The sequence below is a fragment of the Manis pentadactyla genome, chromosome 11, assembly GCF_030020395.1.
Source record: "Manis pentadactyla isolate mManPen7 chromosome 11, mManPen7.hap1, whole genome shotgun sequence".
NCBI classification, from domain to species: Eukaryota; Metazoa; Chordata; class Mammalia; order Pholidota; family Manidae; genus Manis; species Manis pentadactyla.
In genome coordinates, this window is record NC_080029.1 from 115,229,419 (window position 1) to 115,244,945 (window position 15,527).

At 38.7% G+C, this 15,527-nt stretch overlaps 1 protein-coding gene across 1 annotated transcript in view; it reads left to right on the forward strand.

The window, feature by feature from the left end:
* The window catches only part of IQCH (IQ motif containing H), a 233,156-nt gene that overhangs the window by 2,264 nt on the left and 215,365 nt on the right, over positions 1-15,527 (forward strand). Inside the window, exons 2-4 of the mRNA XM_036932248.2 lie at positions 5,346-5,468; positions 7,217-7,311; positions 15,236-15,353. Of these exons, the coding sequence (XP_036788143.2) occupies positions 5,346-5,468; positions 7,217-7,311; positions 15,236-15,353 (336 nt within the window). The remainder of the gene's footprint in view (positions 1-5,345; positions 5,469-7,216; positions 7,312-15,235; positions 15,354-15,527) is intronic.

Here is a 15,527-nt window from a genome sequence, read left to right on the forward strand (position 1 = left end):
AAAGCCAGAAGGCTTTTCACTTTAAAGTGGGATCCTGAGGGAGCTGTTTGGTCAACCTAGAATACAACATTACAATATCAATGTGTTATCACTGAATTGTCAAGTGGAACAGAAGAGCAGTGAACAGTCATATCCATGCTGATCAGCACCCCCATTTGCTTAAAAGGGTTATTCTGGACACACAAAGTAGAGGGCTATATAGATAAGGAGAGTCTACCAGTTAACCTGATTACTGAGGCTGATCACTAGATGCAGTGTAAAATTCTCCCTAGTAATATTTACGGAATATGTATGCTAGGAAATGCGGAAGACCTTCCCTACTTCCCCACTGAGTCCCGAGTGTGAGCACACAGCACCACTCTGGGACATGCAACCTGGAGTCCACTTCTGCCTGGGGCTGTGATTTATTTCTTTCAAACAGGTTACCAATAAGCAGTACATCTAGTCAAAAGAACCCTTGGTTGGGAGTTGGAGTACTGAGGTCTGACCCTGGCAATGACATTCTTCCAGATGAGTAACTGGGCTAGTCCCTTCACCTCTCTGGGCCAGTTTCCACCTCCAGCTCTGAATTGTCCCAATTTCCCCAAAGCTACCTAATTTCTCTTTGTTGTAAAGTGGACTTCTTTTCCTATTAGCCTAGGCCATGAGATTAATTATATATTAATGTTATATATATTATATATGTAGATAGATATATATAATACATATAGTTACCAGACATAATGTGCTGTATATTGTGTGTGTGTGTGTGTGTGTGTGTGTGTATAGTTGCCAGGAAAGCAGAGGGACCTCAAATCTCTACTTGCTTCACCCCAATATGGTACATAATTCTATGCCTCAATCAGATACATTAAGCAACTCTTTAGATCAGTGGTTCTCATCTGAGCACTTGTTAGAAACGCAAATTCTCAGACTCCACTCCAGACCTATTAATCAGAAGCTCTTGGGTGGGGCCCAGCAATCTGTTTTTTTACAAGCCTTTCAGAAACCTCTGGTGCACAATTAAGATTGAGAGCTACTAATTTAGATCATATTGTAAAATATATACTGTAATACATGGTTTCAAAGAAAAATCACAACAATCAAAGCTTACATAGTATTTACCAACTATCATGCATGGTTCTAAATACTTTATATATTTTAACTCATTTAACCCTTACAACAAGGCTATCAGATAACTACTATTATTTCATGTATATGAAAGATGAGTGTTGTAGATAGATCCATATACATACAGTCTTAGACCTTTCAATCTGTCAATCCTGGTATAAAAAGCAAGCCTTCCTGCCCCTTTTTGCTCCTGTAGATATTTCAATTTGGCCTTTTTCACTGAATTTTCACCAACCTGTAGCTTTGTCTATTTACGAACATACATTTGTAGATATTGTAGATACTGTGCATGTACTCGTTAATGGTTAGGGATGAAGGCTCTGGATTCAGACTGCTTGGATTTGAAGAGTTCTACCAACTAGCCAGCTGTGTTACCTTGCACAGGTTACTTAACCACTTTAAACTTCAAATTCGTTCAAATATAAAATGAAAATAATATGAACTCTCTCTTAGGAATCTTATAAGGATCAAAATATAGGATAACCCTCAATAGATGTTACTTATGATTAGATCTGTCCTCTTACCCTTAATATTACTTAGTTTTGTGTACATTTCTATCTTTTCAAGATTAGCCTGCTTTTTACTCTAAGTTGCTGGGGAAAAAGGAAAAATTAATTTTAACCTGCCTTGTTAACCAGGACTACTCCATTCCTAACTAGAACTTTATGGGTGTTGCTAACACTGGCATGGCAAACACTGTGTGTATACCTTGTTTCCCTATTACAAGCTGATTTTTAGATATCCCATTTTACCTAGTACAGGACGGGGCCTATTGATCCCAGATGATTAGATTATGAACTGCTCATTGATTTGGTCTCCAATAACTTACATTCTGTTCAAAAATAAATAGAGCTGGACTAACATTTCCTATTATTTAGAAAACACAACATGGTACAAATTAATATTTCAATAGAAGTAATATTTTGATTAAATGTCTATAAGGAAAAAAATCTTTAAATACAAATAAACAGTGCTCCATAATTATAAGCTCTTTGTGTAACTTACTATGAAAACATGTGTCTTGCATGTTTGGATTTTTCAGGATAGTTCTGATTGTGAATATTCTATCCCATTGGCCGATCATGTATCAAAGCCCATGTTTTCATTTTGGGTTGAGGCAACATGATTACTACCTCCACCCAGATTCTAGTAGGCAGCATTTTGTTAACCACTTTTTCCACTTTCAAGTCTATAATTCAGACTTTTTACAATTTTAGGTGGCTCTTTCCTCAATCAGAATAGCGAGACTTTATATAGGGGTAACAATCTTCATTAATTAAAATAGTAGCCAACTTTTATTGACAGCCAGATACTGTGCTTAGAGCTTTAGATTATCTCAAGTCCTAACAACAACTTTATTAGGTAGGTATTATTTTTGGCCCCAGTTTACAGAAGAAGAAACTAAAATACAAGGTGGTAAAGTAACCTATCCAAGGTGAATCCAGTGTGCATTAACCCTTAAACAGGTTATGGCATTTTCGTGAAACAATGTTGAAGTGCAATGATGTTTCTGGGATGCTTCCTAAATGCTTTTATTTAGTTAGTAACTCTTAGAAGCTTTGTTTTTATACTTTATTAATAATAATGCAGTATCTTTTTAATATATCTCTGTGAATGCTTGCTTAACCCAACTATTAAACATATGTCTGTGTGACAAGGGTTACCTAGTCTTGTGATCAAAATTAGCTTTTTAATTAGTTTTGGAAATCATATTTCAAAAATCCAACAGTTGTATGTTAACATTAACCTTGGAAATAGGGGAGCTGATTGACAGCTTGATATTCTCACTGTCTTATCAATCCTTCTGTCTGGCTTGCCAGGAGCGTACCACATAAAATGAATGGGGAAGTGATGAGAATAGTTCAGCCAAACTCAATCTCTAGCAGAGATGAGTAAAATGGAATTATGAGACTTTTTGACAATATGGAATTTGGTTGCATGACTCTTAAATTCTAGAGCAAATCTTTGCTGCATTAAATCTTTCAAGAGCTTCTTATTAAGCAGCCCTGCCCCCAAGCTGTCAAAATAATAATCTTCCTCCAAGTAAGAAATATAGGGAAAGCAATGTACTTGGTGATCACAGAGATGAAGGGTGACACGTAAAATTTCAATATGGGAGATTGGATCTATTTCAAGAAAGAACAGAGATTTAGAACTCAATCTCTTTTCCTGCCCTAGTTTGGGAACCATTGTACAGTACTTGTCTCTATTGCAATTATACAAAGAGATGTGTGGTTATTAAGAGGAGAGAAGAAAATATCTGTCAAGAAAAGTAAAAAGCTCTTGAGAAAGATTGAGAAAACAGTCCAAATCAATGAACATTTACTAAGTGCCAGTTATGTGCAAGGAGGTTCAATGGGTTTTACAGTTCAAGAGAGAAGAATTAACATTTCTTCAATGCCCTACTACGTGGTTGGTCCTGAACAAAGCACTTTGCATACTTTAACTAATTTTATTCCTGCCCCTATTCTGAAACTTAGCTCTTATCCCCATTTTACAGATGAGCATACTGAGGCTCTAAAAAGCTAAGTAACGTTGTCAAGCTCAGTTTAATAAAGAAGGAAATAGTATTCTAGTCATATTTATCTGGATCCAAAGCTATGTTCATTCATTTTCCCAAACATTACTTCCCTTTCATTCAACAATTCTATGAAGTAGAGTAATTCTTTTTTTTTTCTTAGTAAAAAACAGGAGAAAATGGAACATCGTGTAATTTGTGATAGAACAAGGAATAACGTTCATCTGCCTTTACTGAGTTCTAAGTACCAGACCTTTTATCTCATGACTCTAGGAAGAAATATGATTGTCCACACAAAGCAGATAAAGAAACCAGGCCTTCAGTTCCCTGATAAGTAATCCAGGGCAGTTTTCACTCCCTCCAGCAGTTGACAGGCGAAATTACGAAATTACACACGAAGCTACAAATACTTCAAATACTTGAGCTAGAGGAAGGAAATGCATTCAAAGGACAAACCAAAAACTGTGGGCCTGGAAGTGGGGCTTGCCCTTGAACTGCCTCTTTGTACTTTCCAAATATCTTTAGACAAGAGATTGTAAATCAGCTTACAGCAGTAATTTGGACAGTCGAAAGGAGTTCTTCTCATCCTCAGTGTCTGCAAGGAAACAGTAGGTGTGTTCGAATTTCAATCTGTGAGCCCTGAAGGCTTTACATGACAATTTGTGCATAGTACAAATGACCAGATGTGTCTGCCAAACTGTGAAGCCCATCAGTGAAAAGATGCAAATTTTGATCTTTTGAATACTTGGCTGTGTGGGAATATTGACAAGTAATCGATAACATAGACTGGATCAATGTGGAAGCCCAGTTAGACTAACAGAGAAAAGGTAAACTGTTTCCAAATGCCTTTAGCAACCCAGTCTGCAGATTGTTATTGGTGTGACTATTGCTGAAACAGGTGGTGGGTTCATAAATTTGCATAACAAAATGATTTCCTTGTGGCAGCAGCTCATACAATAATTGGTGCCATCTGTATTTATCTGTTGAAGTTTGGTTTCTAATATGAATGCAGAGAATCTTGTGCTGTCTAATTTCATAGTGCCCATTTTATTCTCAGGGTGCTTGACACTGGAGAGATGTTCATTATCTCCCAGGAAAATACAAACTGAAGGAAAATGTTGAAGTAACAACATATGTTGCTTTTTTCTTCATGGATCATTTTCATTTCGGACTACGTAAAACAAAATCAAGGCCACACAGCTACAGAACTGCTTCTCCAGACCAGTAAATGGAGAAGATCCAGCTAGAATGAAAAACCAACATTTTCTGCCAACATATTGACAGAATCCCCTTTGAAAGGCACTGCTTTCACTAGAACCTCTCTTAACTGGAAGTTTTCTATTTTCTTACCTCATAACCAATTAATAGAAATCAGGGTTTGGCACAAACTTCTCACTATCTCTGACTCAACTGCCTTACCACCTAAGAAAGCAGAAGCCATTTGAGTTGCCGTTTTTTCTTGGATCTGTTTCTAATGGGGATAGGAAAAAAAATAGAAAATAGCTTGAATGATCAGTTTTTCAGAATCTGAAAGACAACCATGGAACATTCCGATAGAGAATATCTCAGAACCATAAAGATAGACCTTTTTAATGAACACCATAAAATCAACTTAATTGTCTCTAGCACTTGAAGCAAATTGCAAACCTTTAAAACATATGTTTTAGGTGGACTATGTGTGTATCCTTTCAATATTTAATGTTTTTTATACCTACAGGTCCAGGAAGACCTTTATCAATTAAAGGAGAAATTAACAACATTCCTGCTTGGGGAAAAAAAAGAGACTTTGGACATTCAGAATCTTGAAACAGCAATCAGAAGGACTGAAATGGGATTAAGAGTAAGTAGAGCTTTTGATGTAAAATAAAATTCTGGCAGGAGACAAAGATTCTTCTAGAAGAAGAGAACTGTGGTGCTTCCAGGACTGTGTACAGAGGTGGACTTGGGTGGGTCACCAGCTTTCTCATTCCGTTCCTTTGTTAAAAATGATCATTAACTGATGGATTGATTTACATCCTGTCACATTCTACAAAGAATTTAAGGTACTGGTAATGTAAGATTATGCAGGAACAACACCTAAAATAGGGTTTGATAAAAAGAATTTAGAATTTTAAAAATAATTGCTATTTACTTATGTTTATTTACATATACCAATATGACCGACAAAAAAGGATTCGTACCAACACACTGCAGAGAGCTTCTATCAGAGTCACTGGGATTATAAAAAATAAGAGTTTACTTTTCTCCAATGGCTCAAGTATTTTGAGAATAGACATATTTGTAATATTGTAATCCAGTGGGTAAAACTAAAGACCTTGTGGATAAAATGAGAGTTCCTGTGGCCAGGATTCTCACCTGGCCGTGGTTGACTAACTCACTGCACACCTGCATGGCTGTTGACTCTATAAAAAGAGCTCCGTCCAGTGCTCTGCGTGTGACACGGTGGCAGGGCTGCAAGGCTGCAGGAGAGCAGAGCAGAGGCTGGAGTGGTGGCAGCACCGAGGACAGAGCCCAGAGGACGGCTAGTACAGACGACTGTGCAGGCAGAGAGGCCCAGAGGACGGCTGTGTAGGATGACTGTGCAGAAGCCCAGAGGACGGCTGTGTGGGACAGCTATGCAGAGAGGCCCAGAGGACGGCTGTGCCGACAGAGAGGCCCAGAGGCAGAGACTGGCTTGCTGCATGCAGACTCGCTCTGAGTGAATGGGATTTTAGTGACTGACCTGCCACCTGGAAATAAAGTTGGGTATAACCTTTTCACCCCGAGAATGTTTTGCTGTAGATTTCTTTGGTCACACTGAATCCATAGCAAACTTTCCTGGGGCTGAAACCCATTGGCAAGACAGACCTACACCAATTTTGAACAGAGAAATAAACTAGATAGGGACTTCATCATTACAGATGGATCTAAGGGCAGGGGAGAATCCAAACTTGAGGCCAGGATAATATTATTTTATAAAATAAGGATCTATTAGCACATGGGTTCAAATAAGGACCATCTTCCAACTTCTAGACCCCTAAGTGTTGGTGTCCCTGTTCTTGCTTCAGACTTTCTCTCTACCCTGTTAGCAGCTACATAGCCCAGCCCCTGAGCTGCAGGAGATGTGGTATATTTCGTTGCCTCATCAGACTAGCACACCATTGCCCTATATTACCTGATGGTGGGAGAGTTGGGCCCAGCTGGAGTCTTTGGGTCGGCCATTTTTAATTATCTGTAACCTGAAGGCCAGATTCTTTCCTCAGATGCTTGCTTGTACTCCATGTAAGAGAAAGACATTACTCCATGTCTGTATTGCCTAGTAAAGTTTACCTGGCTAAGCAATTTACTGACTTTCATGCATAGTTTCATTTGTGAAGAGTGCTACAGGTCACTCAAGCTTTGAGTCTCAATTGTTTATTATGCTTTTCCAGATAAAGCAATGTGGCCTTGAGATGCCTAATGACACCTTAGGCATGTAATAAACACATAGCATGTTGTGTCTTTTGGCTTAATTACACGATTCAGAGTGCTAACCTAATGAAATGGAGTAAATTAGCTAAGTATCTTAAGTCCACTATAATGACCTAAACTTTAACTTTTCTGTAACAGATTCACATTGAGAAGTATTTAAATGTTGTAAACCATCATGCGTTAACGACTCCTGTTAATGATGATGACTTATATTCTCCTCATGCTTCCAAATGGTAAGTAAAATAGCCATTTTAGGGTCCAAAATACATACAAGAAAAAAATAACTTTTCTCACTCAGGTGAGATGTCTGTAAAAACAAAATTTTCTTGGATTTGTTCCTATTCATTCTACTAATTCAGTGGAAGTTTTGTACAAGTTGATGACAGAATTTGGACTTTAATAAAATTTATTCTGGGTTACTTTTATTGTGTTCTAATGCTTGACACCATGACAATTATTTCAGGGTCTTAGTTCTGGTGTTAATCTTTCTTTCTGTTTAGTATAGGGTATCCAAAATTCAACTCCAAAAGGAAATATTTTAATACAAATCAGTTTTTATGCTGTTCAGATCACACGGTACTTTCTCTCTAGTTCTTAGCATGTCATATGCGCTCTATTGTAAAGATGATTTGGGTATCCAGGTAAACAAAACTAAACTAAAACTTGCTTGAAATATTCATTATATAATACAGCCTAAGAGATGATTTATTGAAATTAGAATCAAGTTAAAAAGAAATGATCTTGCCTCACTTTAGACCTTCTTGCATACAGGCCTCCTGAATTTGATTAAGGTTACAAACCCTATGGCCCTATTTACATTGTAAATATATAGCAAGCATAAGTAATAATATCAGACTGTGAGGTCAAGTTCCAGAAATAGTGCACAAGGAAGCATGGACATCCAGTGACTCAGTGCTGGGGGACAGCACCAAGTCCCAGCACTCAGTGGTGGGGAGCAGAGCCTTGGGTGTACATTGTACATGTCTCCTTTCCTCCCCATGAAGGTAGTGCCGCAGATATCCATCATTCTTCCCTAGTTTGACTGGTTTTTAGTCATTTATATAGTGGGTTTTGAAACTTGAGAATAAAAATAAGACCTGAAAACAGGTAAATACATATAATCGTTTAGACTAAGGAATCTGTAGGGAAAATAATAAAAGATATTCCTGAAGAACAGAACTTTGGAGGTTACTTTCCCAACTTGTATTGATTCCTAGTTCAAAATCAAGAATGCCCCACAGGGCAAAGTGGGAGGCCTCCATAGATGGCAGCCAGGAGATCTGTAGTAGGTGGAGAAAGTGTGTGGCCGAAGGGTGGAGCACACAAACAGCAAGTAAGAAGGCTTCCGAGTGGAGGAGATGGGGAAACTGGACAGAAGAGATCAACTCTAATGAAAGTTCTGTCCTGTCTCCAGCTTTCTCTTTGTCTGTCACCTTGGCAAAGAACAGAGTCTGCCGCAGAGACAGAGAACCAAACAGCAAGGTTCTGGCAGAGACCTTTTCTTATACAGTTCTTCTCCCTTGCCAAGGAGTGTCCTTGCCCCTTATTAGGATCTGGAAAAGTAAAGGAAGGCACCAACTGGGGGGTGGAGATGCCTCCCAGAAGTGGCCCTTGGATACTTTCTTTCCTATTCAACACAATAATATAAACCAGCCCTCCTATGAGGAAGATGGGAACCTGGCAAGTTTGTGTGAGCCCTACAAGCCTAGGGGAGCACCCCGTCATAGCCGTAAATGTGTGCTGCCGAAGTGGCCTGCGATTTGAAAAGGCAGCGAGATGAGCCAAGGCCAAAAATGGGAAAGAAGCCCAAACTGGGTCTTCAAAGTAAGCAGGGCTGAGGCAGGCCCTAGGAGTCAAGAGTGTGGGCCACAGGGAGTGGCTCAGGGAGGAAAAGCAGCAGCCGCCATAAATGGAAATGGCAAACAGAAGACCCAGATGATCAGGGACAATTGCCCTTGACTGACATGTTCCCGGGTAGATAGTCACACCTGGTTCTCCACTTACAAGGTGTCCCAAGGGACTGTCATAAACAGACTTTGCTTCAGTCTGCTATGGCCTGCTGGGAGATTATATGCAAAGCAGAGCCCAGAATTCCCTTAGTTCTCATGCCTGGAAAGAGCAGGTCTGGCATTTTCCTTCTTAGTTTCCATGACAGAGTCCTTACTCTGTCACTGATGACGTGGCTCCCTGAGGAACAAGTTGCTTAGTTTCAACACAGATCAGGTTAGAGGAGGAGACTTAGCATCATGGACGTTTTGAGCAGGGACAGAAGCTGGATCTGACCTTTTATCCCACATGGTGCCCAAAGAATTTGGACACGCCCCCACCATGTGTATGTGTGTGTGTGTGTGTGTTTATTTATAAATTATATACTTATCATATAAAGTGAATACATTATAAAATACACCACGTTAGAAATGTTTAAATGACATAAAGATGAAATAGTTATTTTTTTTTCTTTATTAACAGCACAGGACTTCTTTCCCTTGCTATGAAAGGTTATTAATTATAATACTCTGGGTGCTTAATCTTGTGAATGATGACGGCTTTATGCTGGCCATAGCTAATATTGGAAACTACCCTACACTTAGCTGAGATTCCATTTTGATGCTCGTTGGATGTTAGTCCGTATTTCAGCTAGTCTTCTGGATAATTTTAAGGTTCGGAGGAGTGTTTTTGGCTGGCCCTTTGTAAATCTGATTGGTTCATCATCACTTTCCCTTTCTAACCCAGCTGAAGAAAAGCTCGTGCAGGGAGTGAAAGTGTCAGTTTGGCCATTTTCTTGTTTTACATGGATGCTTGTTACTATTTATCTTCAAAATATAGGGTGGCTTTGTGCAGGAATTTTTAAAGACACCTGTCCATTTGTTTAAGGTTGTTTGTTCAAAACTAAATAATATAACCTGCAAACCCTCTTCATGAGGAAACCGAAGCACCTTGTAACGCTCTGTACCAGTGCCGACCCCACTGTTCCTGCCTCGCCGTGGGGCCTCTGCCCTCAGGAGGTCTCCAGAATGGCAGGTGACTTGACCACGTGACAGATCCAGTGACAAGCTGACTGTTAAGCAGTAGCATGAAAGAACGTATTTTTATTTCTTATTTCATATACTTTTGTTTTTTGTAAATAGGAGTTCTTATATTCTTTTCATACAACCAATGACATTGTCTTATGTATCACCTAAGATGTGGGCATTTGAGAGACCACAGGCCTAGAGTGAAGGTTCTTAAGTTTTGGTTTGCAAACCTCTTTCACTGGACCGCACATCGGGTCCTGGAATTCATATTGCTGTGAACAGTTGGACTGTGTCTTCCCCAAGGATTGAACCAGGAGGGGTACCTCGCAGTCAGGCTGGAAGGACTGCCAGCGTCTGCTAAAACTGGGTGTGATGGAGTGTCACAGGCCAAAAGTCCAGCACAGTCACTCTTTCTGAGAGGGGAAAGCATATAATAAGGACTGTAGATCTCTGCTGTTCCTTTGACAGCAGAGCACAGTTCCCCTGCATAACTGAGAACCGCCATTGCTCAGCTCTACTGGGCTTCATTCTATCTCTGGAAGCCTGGGACATCGGAAGAGTTCATTCCAAATGACTACTCTCCCTGGATACCTTTAAAAATGATTTAGAGCAGATTAGATACAATACTCGTCATCCTTGTTTTCATCAATTTCATCATCAATGTTTTCGTAACACTTGACAGCTTGCAAAGGACTTTTTTTAACCTACAAGGCTGATATTCACTTTTTTCTTTTTAAAGATGGGCAAAGTGAGGATCACACCAGTCCCAGGTCCCACAGGTTGCCGATGGTGAGGCCCAGATTCAAGGCTAGTCAGATGTGTGCAATCTAGCCCTCTTCTCCTACAGCACAGCTGCCTGAACATCAGGAAACTGAATTTTCACAAAAGATGGGTTTCCTTTTAAGCAAGTGTTGTTAAAGGGAAAATCTGGTAGTTTTGTCCAGTACAGACAAAAACCAGTAGGTACACAAAGTGATAATAATGGTGCCAGCAAATACAAAAGATTTTCTGAGCATTCAGAAAGCAATGATAAGGATGTTATCAAAAATGGAGTATTTCTCCAAAGACCTCAAAGTGCTTTTGTATTGTTTTCAAAATAGGTTTCACTATTACCCCCACTTTGGCAATGGTTCTTCTATGTTGGAGTGCAGTTCTTCCTCTGAACATTGCGGGCTTCCACAGATTTTATTGCTTGTGATATCTGCTCACACTGTTCTTAACGACCACGCTTTGCTTATTGATACTAGGAGGGTGACTGCCATCTGTACCGACACTATCAGAACAGCACAGAAATCTCCATTTTATATGCTGTTGTGCTGGTGTCAGAGGGTCAAAAAAAAAACAAGAACAAAGCAAATAAATAATAGTGAGAAACAGTGAGAGAAAAAGAAGAGGTTCCTGTTAATGGTGAGTGTAGATCGGAAGGTACATTCCATTCAGTTTTTGAAGCACCTTGGAGTCCATCTAACTCTGAGTTTTACAAAGCAGGCCACAAATCCAACTTGTCTAGAAGGTGACTACATTCTAGTCACAGGGAGAGAGGAAGCACAGGTAACAACATGTTAATTAACACTTGGTACCCTATGTGAAGGGTCTTTGGGTGCTCACTATGTTTTCAATCTTTCTGTGGGTTTGAAATCTTTTAAGGCAAACAAAAATGTTTTAAAAAAGAAAGAATACCTGGGAAAATATTTGCAATAGACATGACACAAAAATTGCTCACATTCTTGAATACAAAGAGCTCCTGCCCACCCCCACAGCCAAAAACCTTGACTTAGACAAAAGGACATCAGCAGACTACTCAGAGCTGTAGAGATGCAAATAACCAGTGAATATGTGAAAAATATTTTAATCTCCCTTAGAAACCAGAGAAATGCAAATTAAACAATAAATTACAATCTTTTTCTTTAAAAATTAGCAAAATAGATTATTTAAACCACCCTAACACTCAGTGTTGATGAGGACAGGCAGGATGGGCATACTTTTATGCTGTGAGTGGAGGTGTTAAGTTGGTGCCAAGTTCTTAAAGGCAACTTTCAACATGTGTGAAATTTTAAAAATTGCTATTTTTTAATTTAGCAGTTGTACTTCTAGGAATTTATCCTAGGAAATAAGAAGAGGCACACATGAATCTCTGTATAAGTTTGTTCATTTCAGTGTTGTATCTAATAGCAGTAAATTTGGAACTACTTCAAATGTTAACAATAAAAGAATGATTAAATCCCTAATGCATCTATACATGTATTATATAGCTATTAAAACTGATATTGTCCAAGAAATTTTAATGACATGGAAAAATTCTCACAGAATATGTTGAGGGGAAAAGCAGGATCAAAACTGTATCTTAATTCAAATTTACTTCTAAATACATAATCCGCAGAGGTAAAAAGGATTCATAAGAAATACACTTAGAGAGTTTCACTTCTAGGAAGATGGTGTAGACACACTTTCCCTTATTCTTTCTGATAAATACAATTAAAAACCCCAGACATTATAAAAACACACTTAAGAAGACTTTGAAAGTTGGAGAGGAGGCAGCCTCACTGCGGACCTCAGGACCCAAGGAAGGATATGTGGGTGAGGTCTCTGGAGTTTCTTTACGTCTCGTTTATTCCCTATCTGTCCTACATCATTTTCCCCATCTCTGAAGAACTGCTTTTAACATTTCTTGCAAGATAGATCCTTGGCAAACAATTCTCCTACTTTTTGTTTGTCTGAGGGTGTCTTTATTTCCTCTACTTTTAAAGGATAATTTCCCTGGTTATGGAATTCCAGGTTGGTAAGTTTTTTCTTTCCACACTTAAAATATTTCACTCCACTCTCCTTTTTCTTGCATAGTTTATGAAGAAAAGTCCAATATAATTCTTATCTTTGTTCTTCTAGGTAAGTTTTTCTTCCTCTGTTTCAAGATTTCTTCTTTGCCTTTGTCTCTCTATATTTTGAATATGATATGCCTACATATAGGTTTTTGGCATTTATCCTGCTTGGTTTCTGGCATTATTCCTGGATCTGTGGTTTAGTTTCTGTCATTAATTTTGGAAAATTCTGTCTTTATCACTCAAATATTTCTTCTTCTTTTTTCTGATATTACTATTATGTGTATTTTATACCTTTTATAATTGTCCCACAGTTCCTGTATATTCTGTTCCATTTATTCTTCTTTCTCTTTGTATTTCAGTTTTGAAGTTTATATTGACATTTCTTTGAGCTCATTGATTCTTTCCTTGACTGTGTCCAGTCTATTATTCAGCCCATCAAAGGCATTCTTCCTATCTTACTGTGTTTTTTTTTATTTCTAGAATTTCCTCTTGATTCTCTTTTAAGGTTTCAATCTCTCTGTTTCATTACCCATCTGTCCTTCCTTACATGTTGTCCACTTTTTCTGTTAGAGGCCTTAGCATATTTACCATGGTTATTGCAAGTTCCTGATCTAATAATTCCAAAATCTCTATCATATCTGAATTGGATTCTGATGCTTCGTTTGTCTCTTCAGACTTTGTGTGTGTGTGTGTGTATTTTAGCATGCCGTGTCATTTTTTGTTGAAAGCTGAATATGATGTATTAGGTCATAGGAACTGAGGTAAGTAAGCCTTTACTGTGAGGTATGTAGGAGTTATTCCAGGCATTACCCTTTGTTTACTGTTTGCTTCAATTTCTTCAGCTGTCTTTGTTTTTGACTCCCCTGTTGTCTTTGGGTTTCCTAGAAACTCCTTCCTAAATAGAGTCTCAGCTTTGCAGTTCTTTCATCTGTAACCCTCTGTTATACAGAGGCTCTGCAGATTAGTGTGTGTTGAGGGTAGGCATTCAATGATCCTATGATTAGGTCCTTTTAGTGGGTCTGTGGCCCTAGACTGTTACTTTCATAAGATTTTTCTCAATATTTTCCCCCTCTTAGTGAGACAGAAAGACTAGAGGGGGCTGGAGTTAGCTAATTTCTTCTTCAAGTCAGAAAAGGCTTTGGTAAAATAGTTTTTCTTGAAAGCTAGACTTTATTACAGACAGAACAAAGAACAAAACTCTCTGGAAGTATTTTGAAATGGTTTCTTTTCCTTTCCCCCTGCTGGAAGCAGGAGGGGATTTTTCTCTGATCTTCACAGTGAGAACATGGTGGGGTTCCAAGAGGTAAAACTCCTGAACATAAGGTTCCCCCCCAAGACTTGGCCCCTCAGAGTCTTTAACTCTCAAGCTAATCCATACTGAGCCTCCAGCAATTTGTTGATTAGAGTGTGGAGTTCTTCCAGCCAGCACTGGCTCCTGCAGCTGGCTCTGCTCGAGGTTTTCTCTGCCTCTCTCCAGTTTGCAGGGCAGCAGTTCTCCTGTGATCTCAATTCCCTGACGTACCTAAGAAGAACTGGTTTTGGGTTTTACAGCTTCCTCTTGCTGTGAGGATGAGAGCGATGACTTCCAAGCTCTGTGCATGTTGGAACAAAACCAGAAGTTCACAAATTGCTTTTCAGTGATAATTTTACAAGAGTGAGCATTGTAATAGAGTCAAGAGATTGAGTCATTGGTGGTTGAATTGAACTGATTTTAATTATTGATGATTTTAAAGAACTGGACCATTTTAGACCAGAAAATCTAAGACATACATTATACACATATAGGCATTCTTGCTTTATTTGTTTTTCCATTGTTTTTCCACAGAACTGTCCACTCCTTAATAAGAAAGACCTTTAACCACCTTCAATCCTTAAGTCTTTTCAATTATATAAAATAGAAAAAGTTTAAAGAATGCAGGTGTGAACTGCTTAGGGGCTAGCATTCTCAATATGTTTAACATTGGCTGTCCTGTGATTTGATTTTATTAAATTCAAAATGCTGTATTTTACTTTTCTTTACCAAGAAATGTTTCACAGTGTAGTAATTCTGTCAGTGGTGAGTCCTATAAGCTCAGCCAGACATACAGCTTCTTATTCGTGCTATAATTGTCATGATCAGACTTGGAGGTTCTCATGTTTAATAAACAACTGCAGTTTTCTAGTGATAACATGCTAAAGTTGGTCTAATTTATTGTAATTACCAACAGGATATTTCCAATAAAGTGTAATTTGGCTAGAAAACACTGCTTTTCAGTTACAATTTGTGAAGCTTTTAAGATAGCAACTTCGATTTTAAATTCTTCTTTTTTTTTTTTTTTACTTAGGTTACTTCCGGCCGTAATTGATCAGAAATCATTTATTTTCCCTCTAGAATCTGAGGGTAAACTTTCGCAACCCCAAAGACAACACAGTTCATTTGCACATGCCTTTCCAAGATTGAAGGTAGGAAGAGAGACACCCATAGAGACAGGAGGTGGATTACTGGCTCCCAGAAGCTGGGAGGAGGGGAAAGCAGGAGTGTCTCCTAATGGGTGTCAGGTGTCTTTGGAGGATGATGACAACGTTCGGGAATTAGACAGTACAGATGGGTGCACGACTCTGTGATTCTACTAAGGA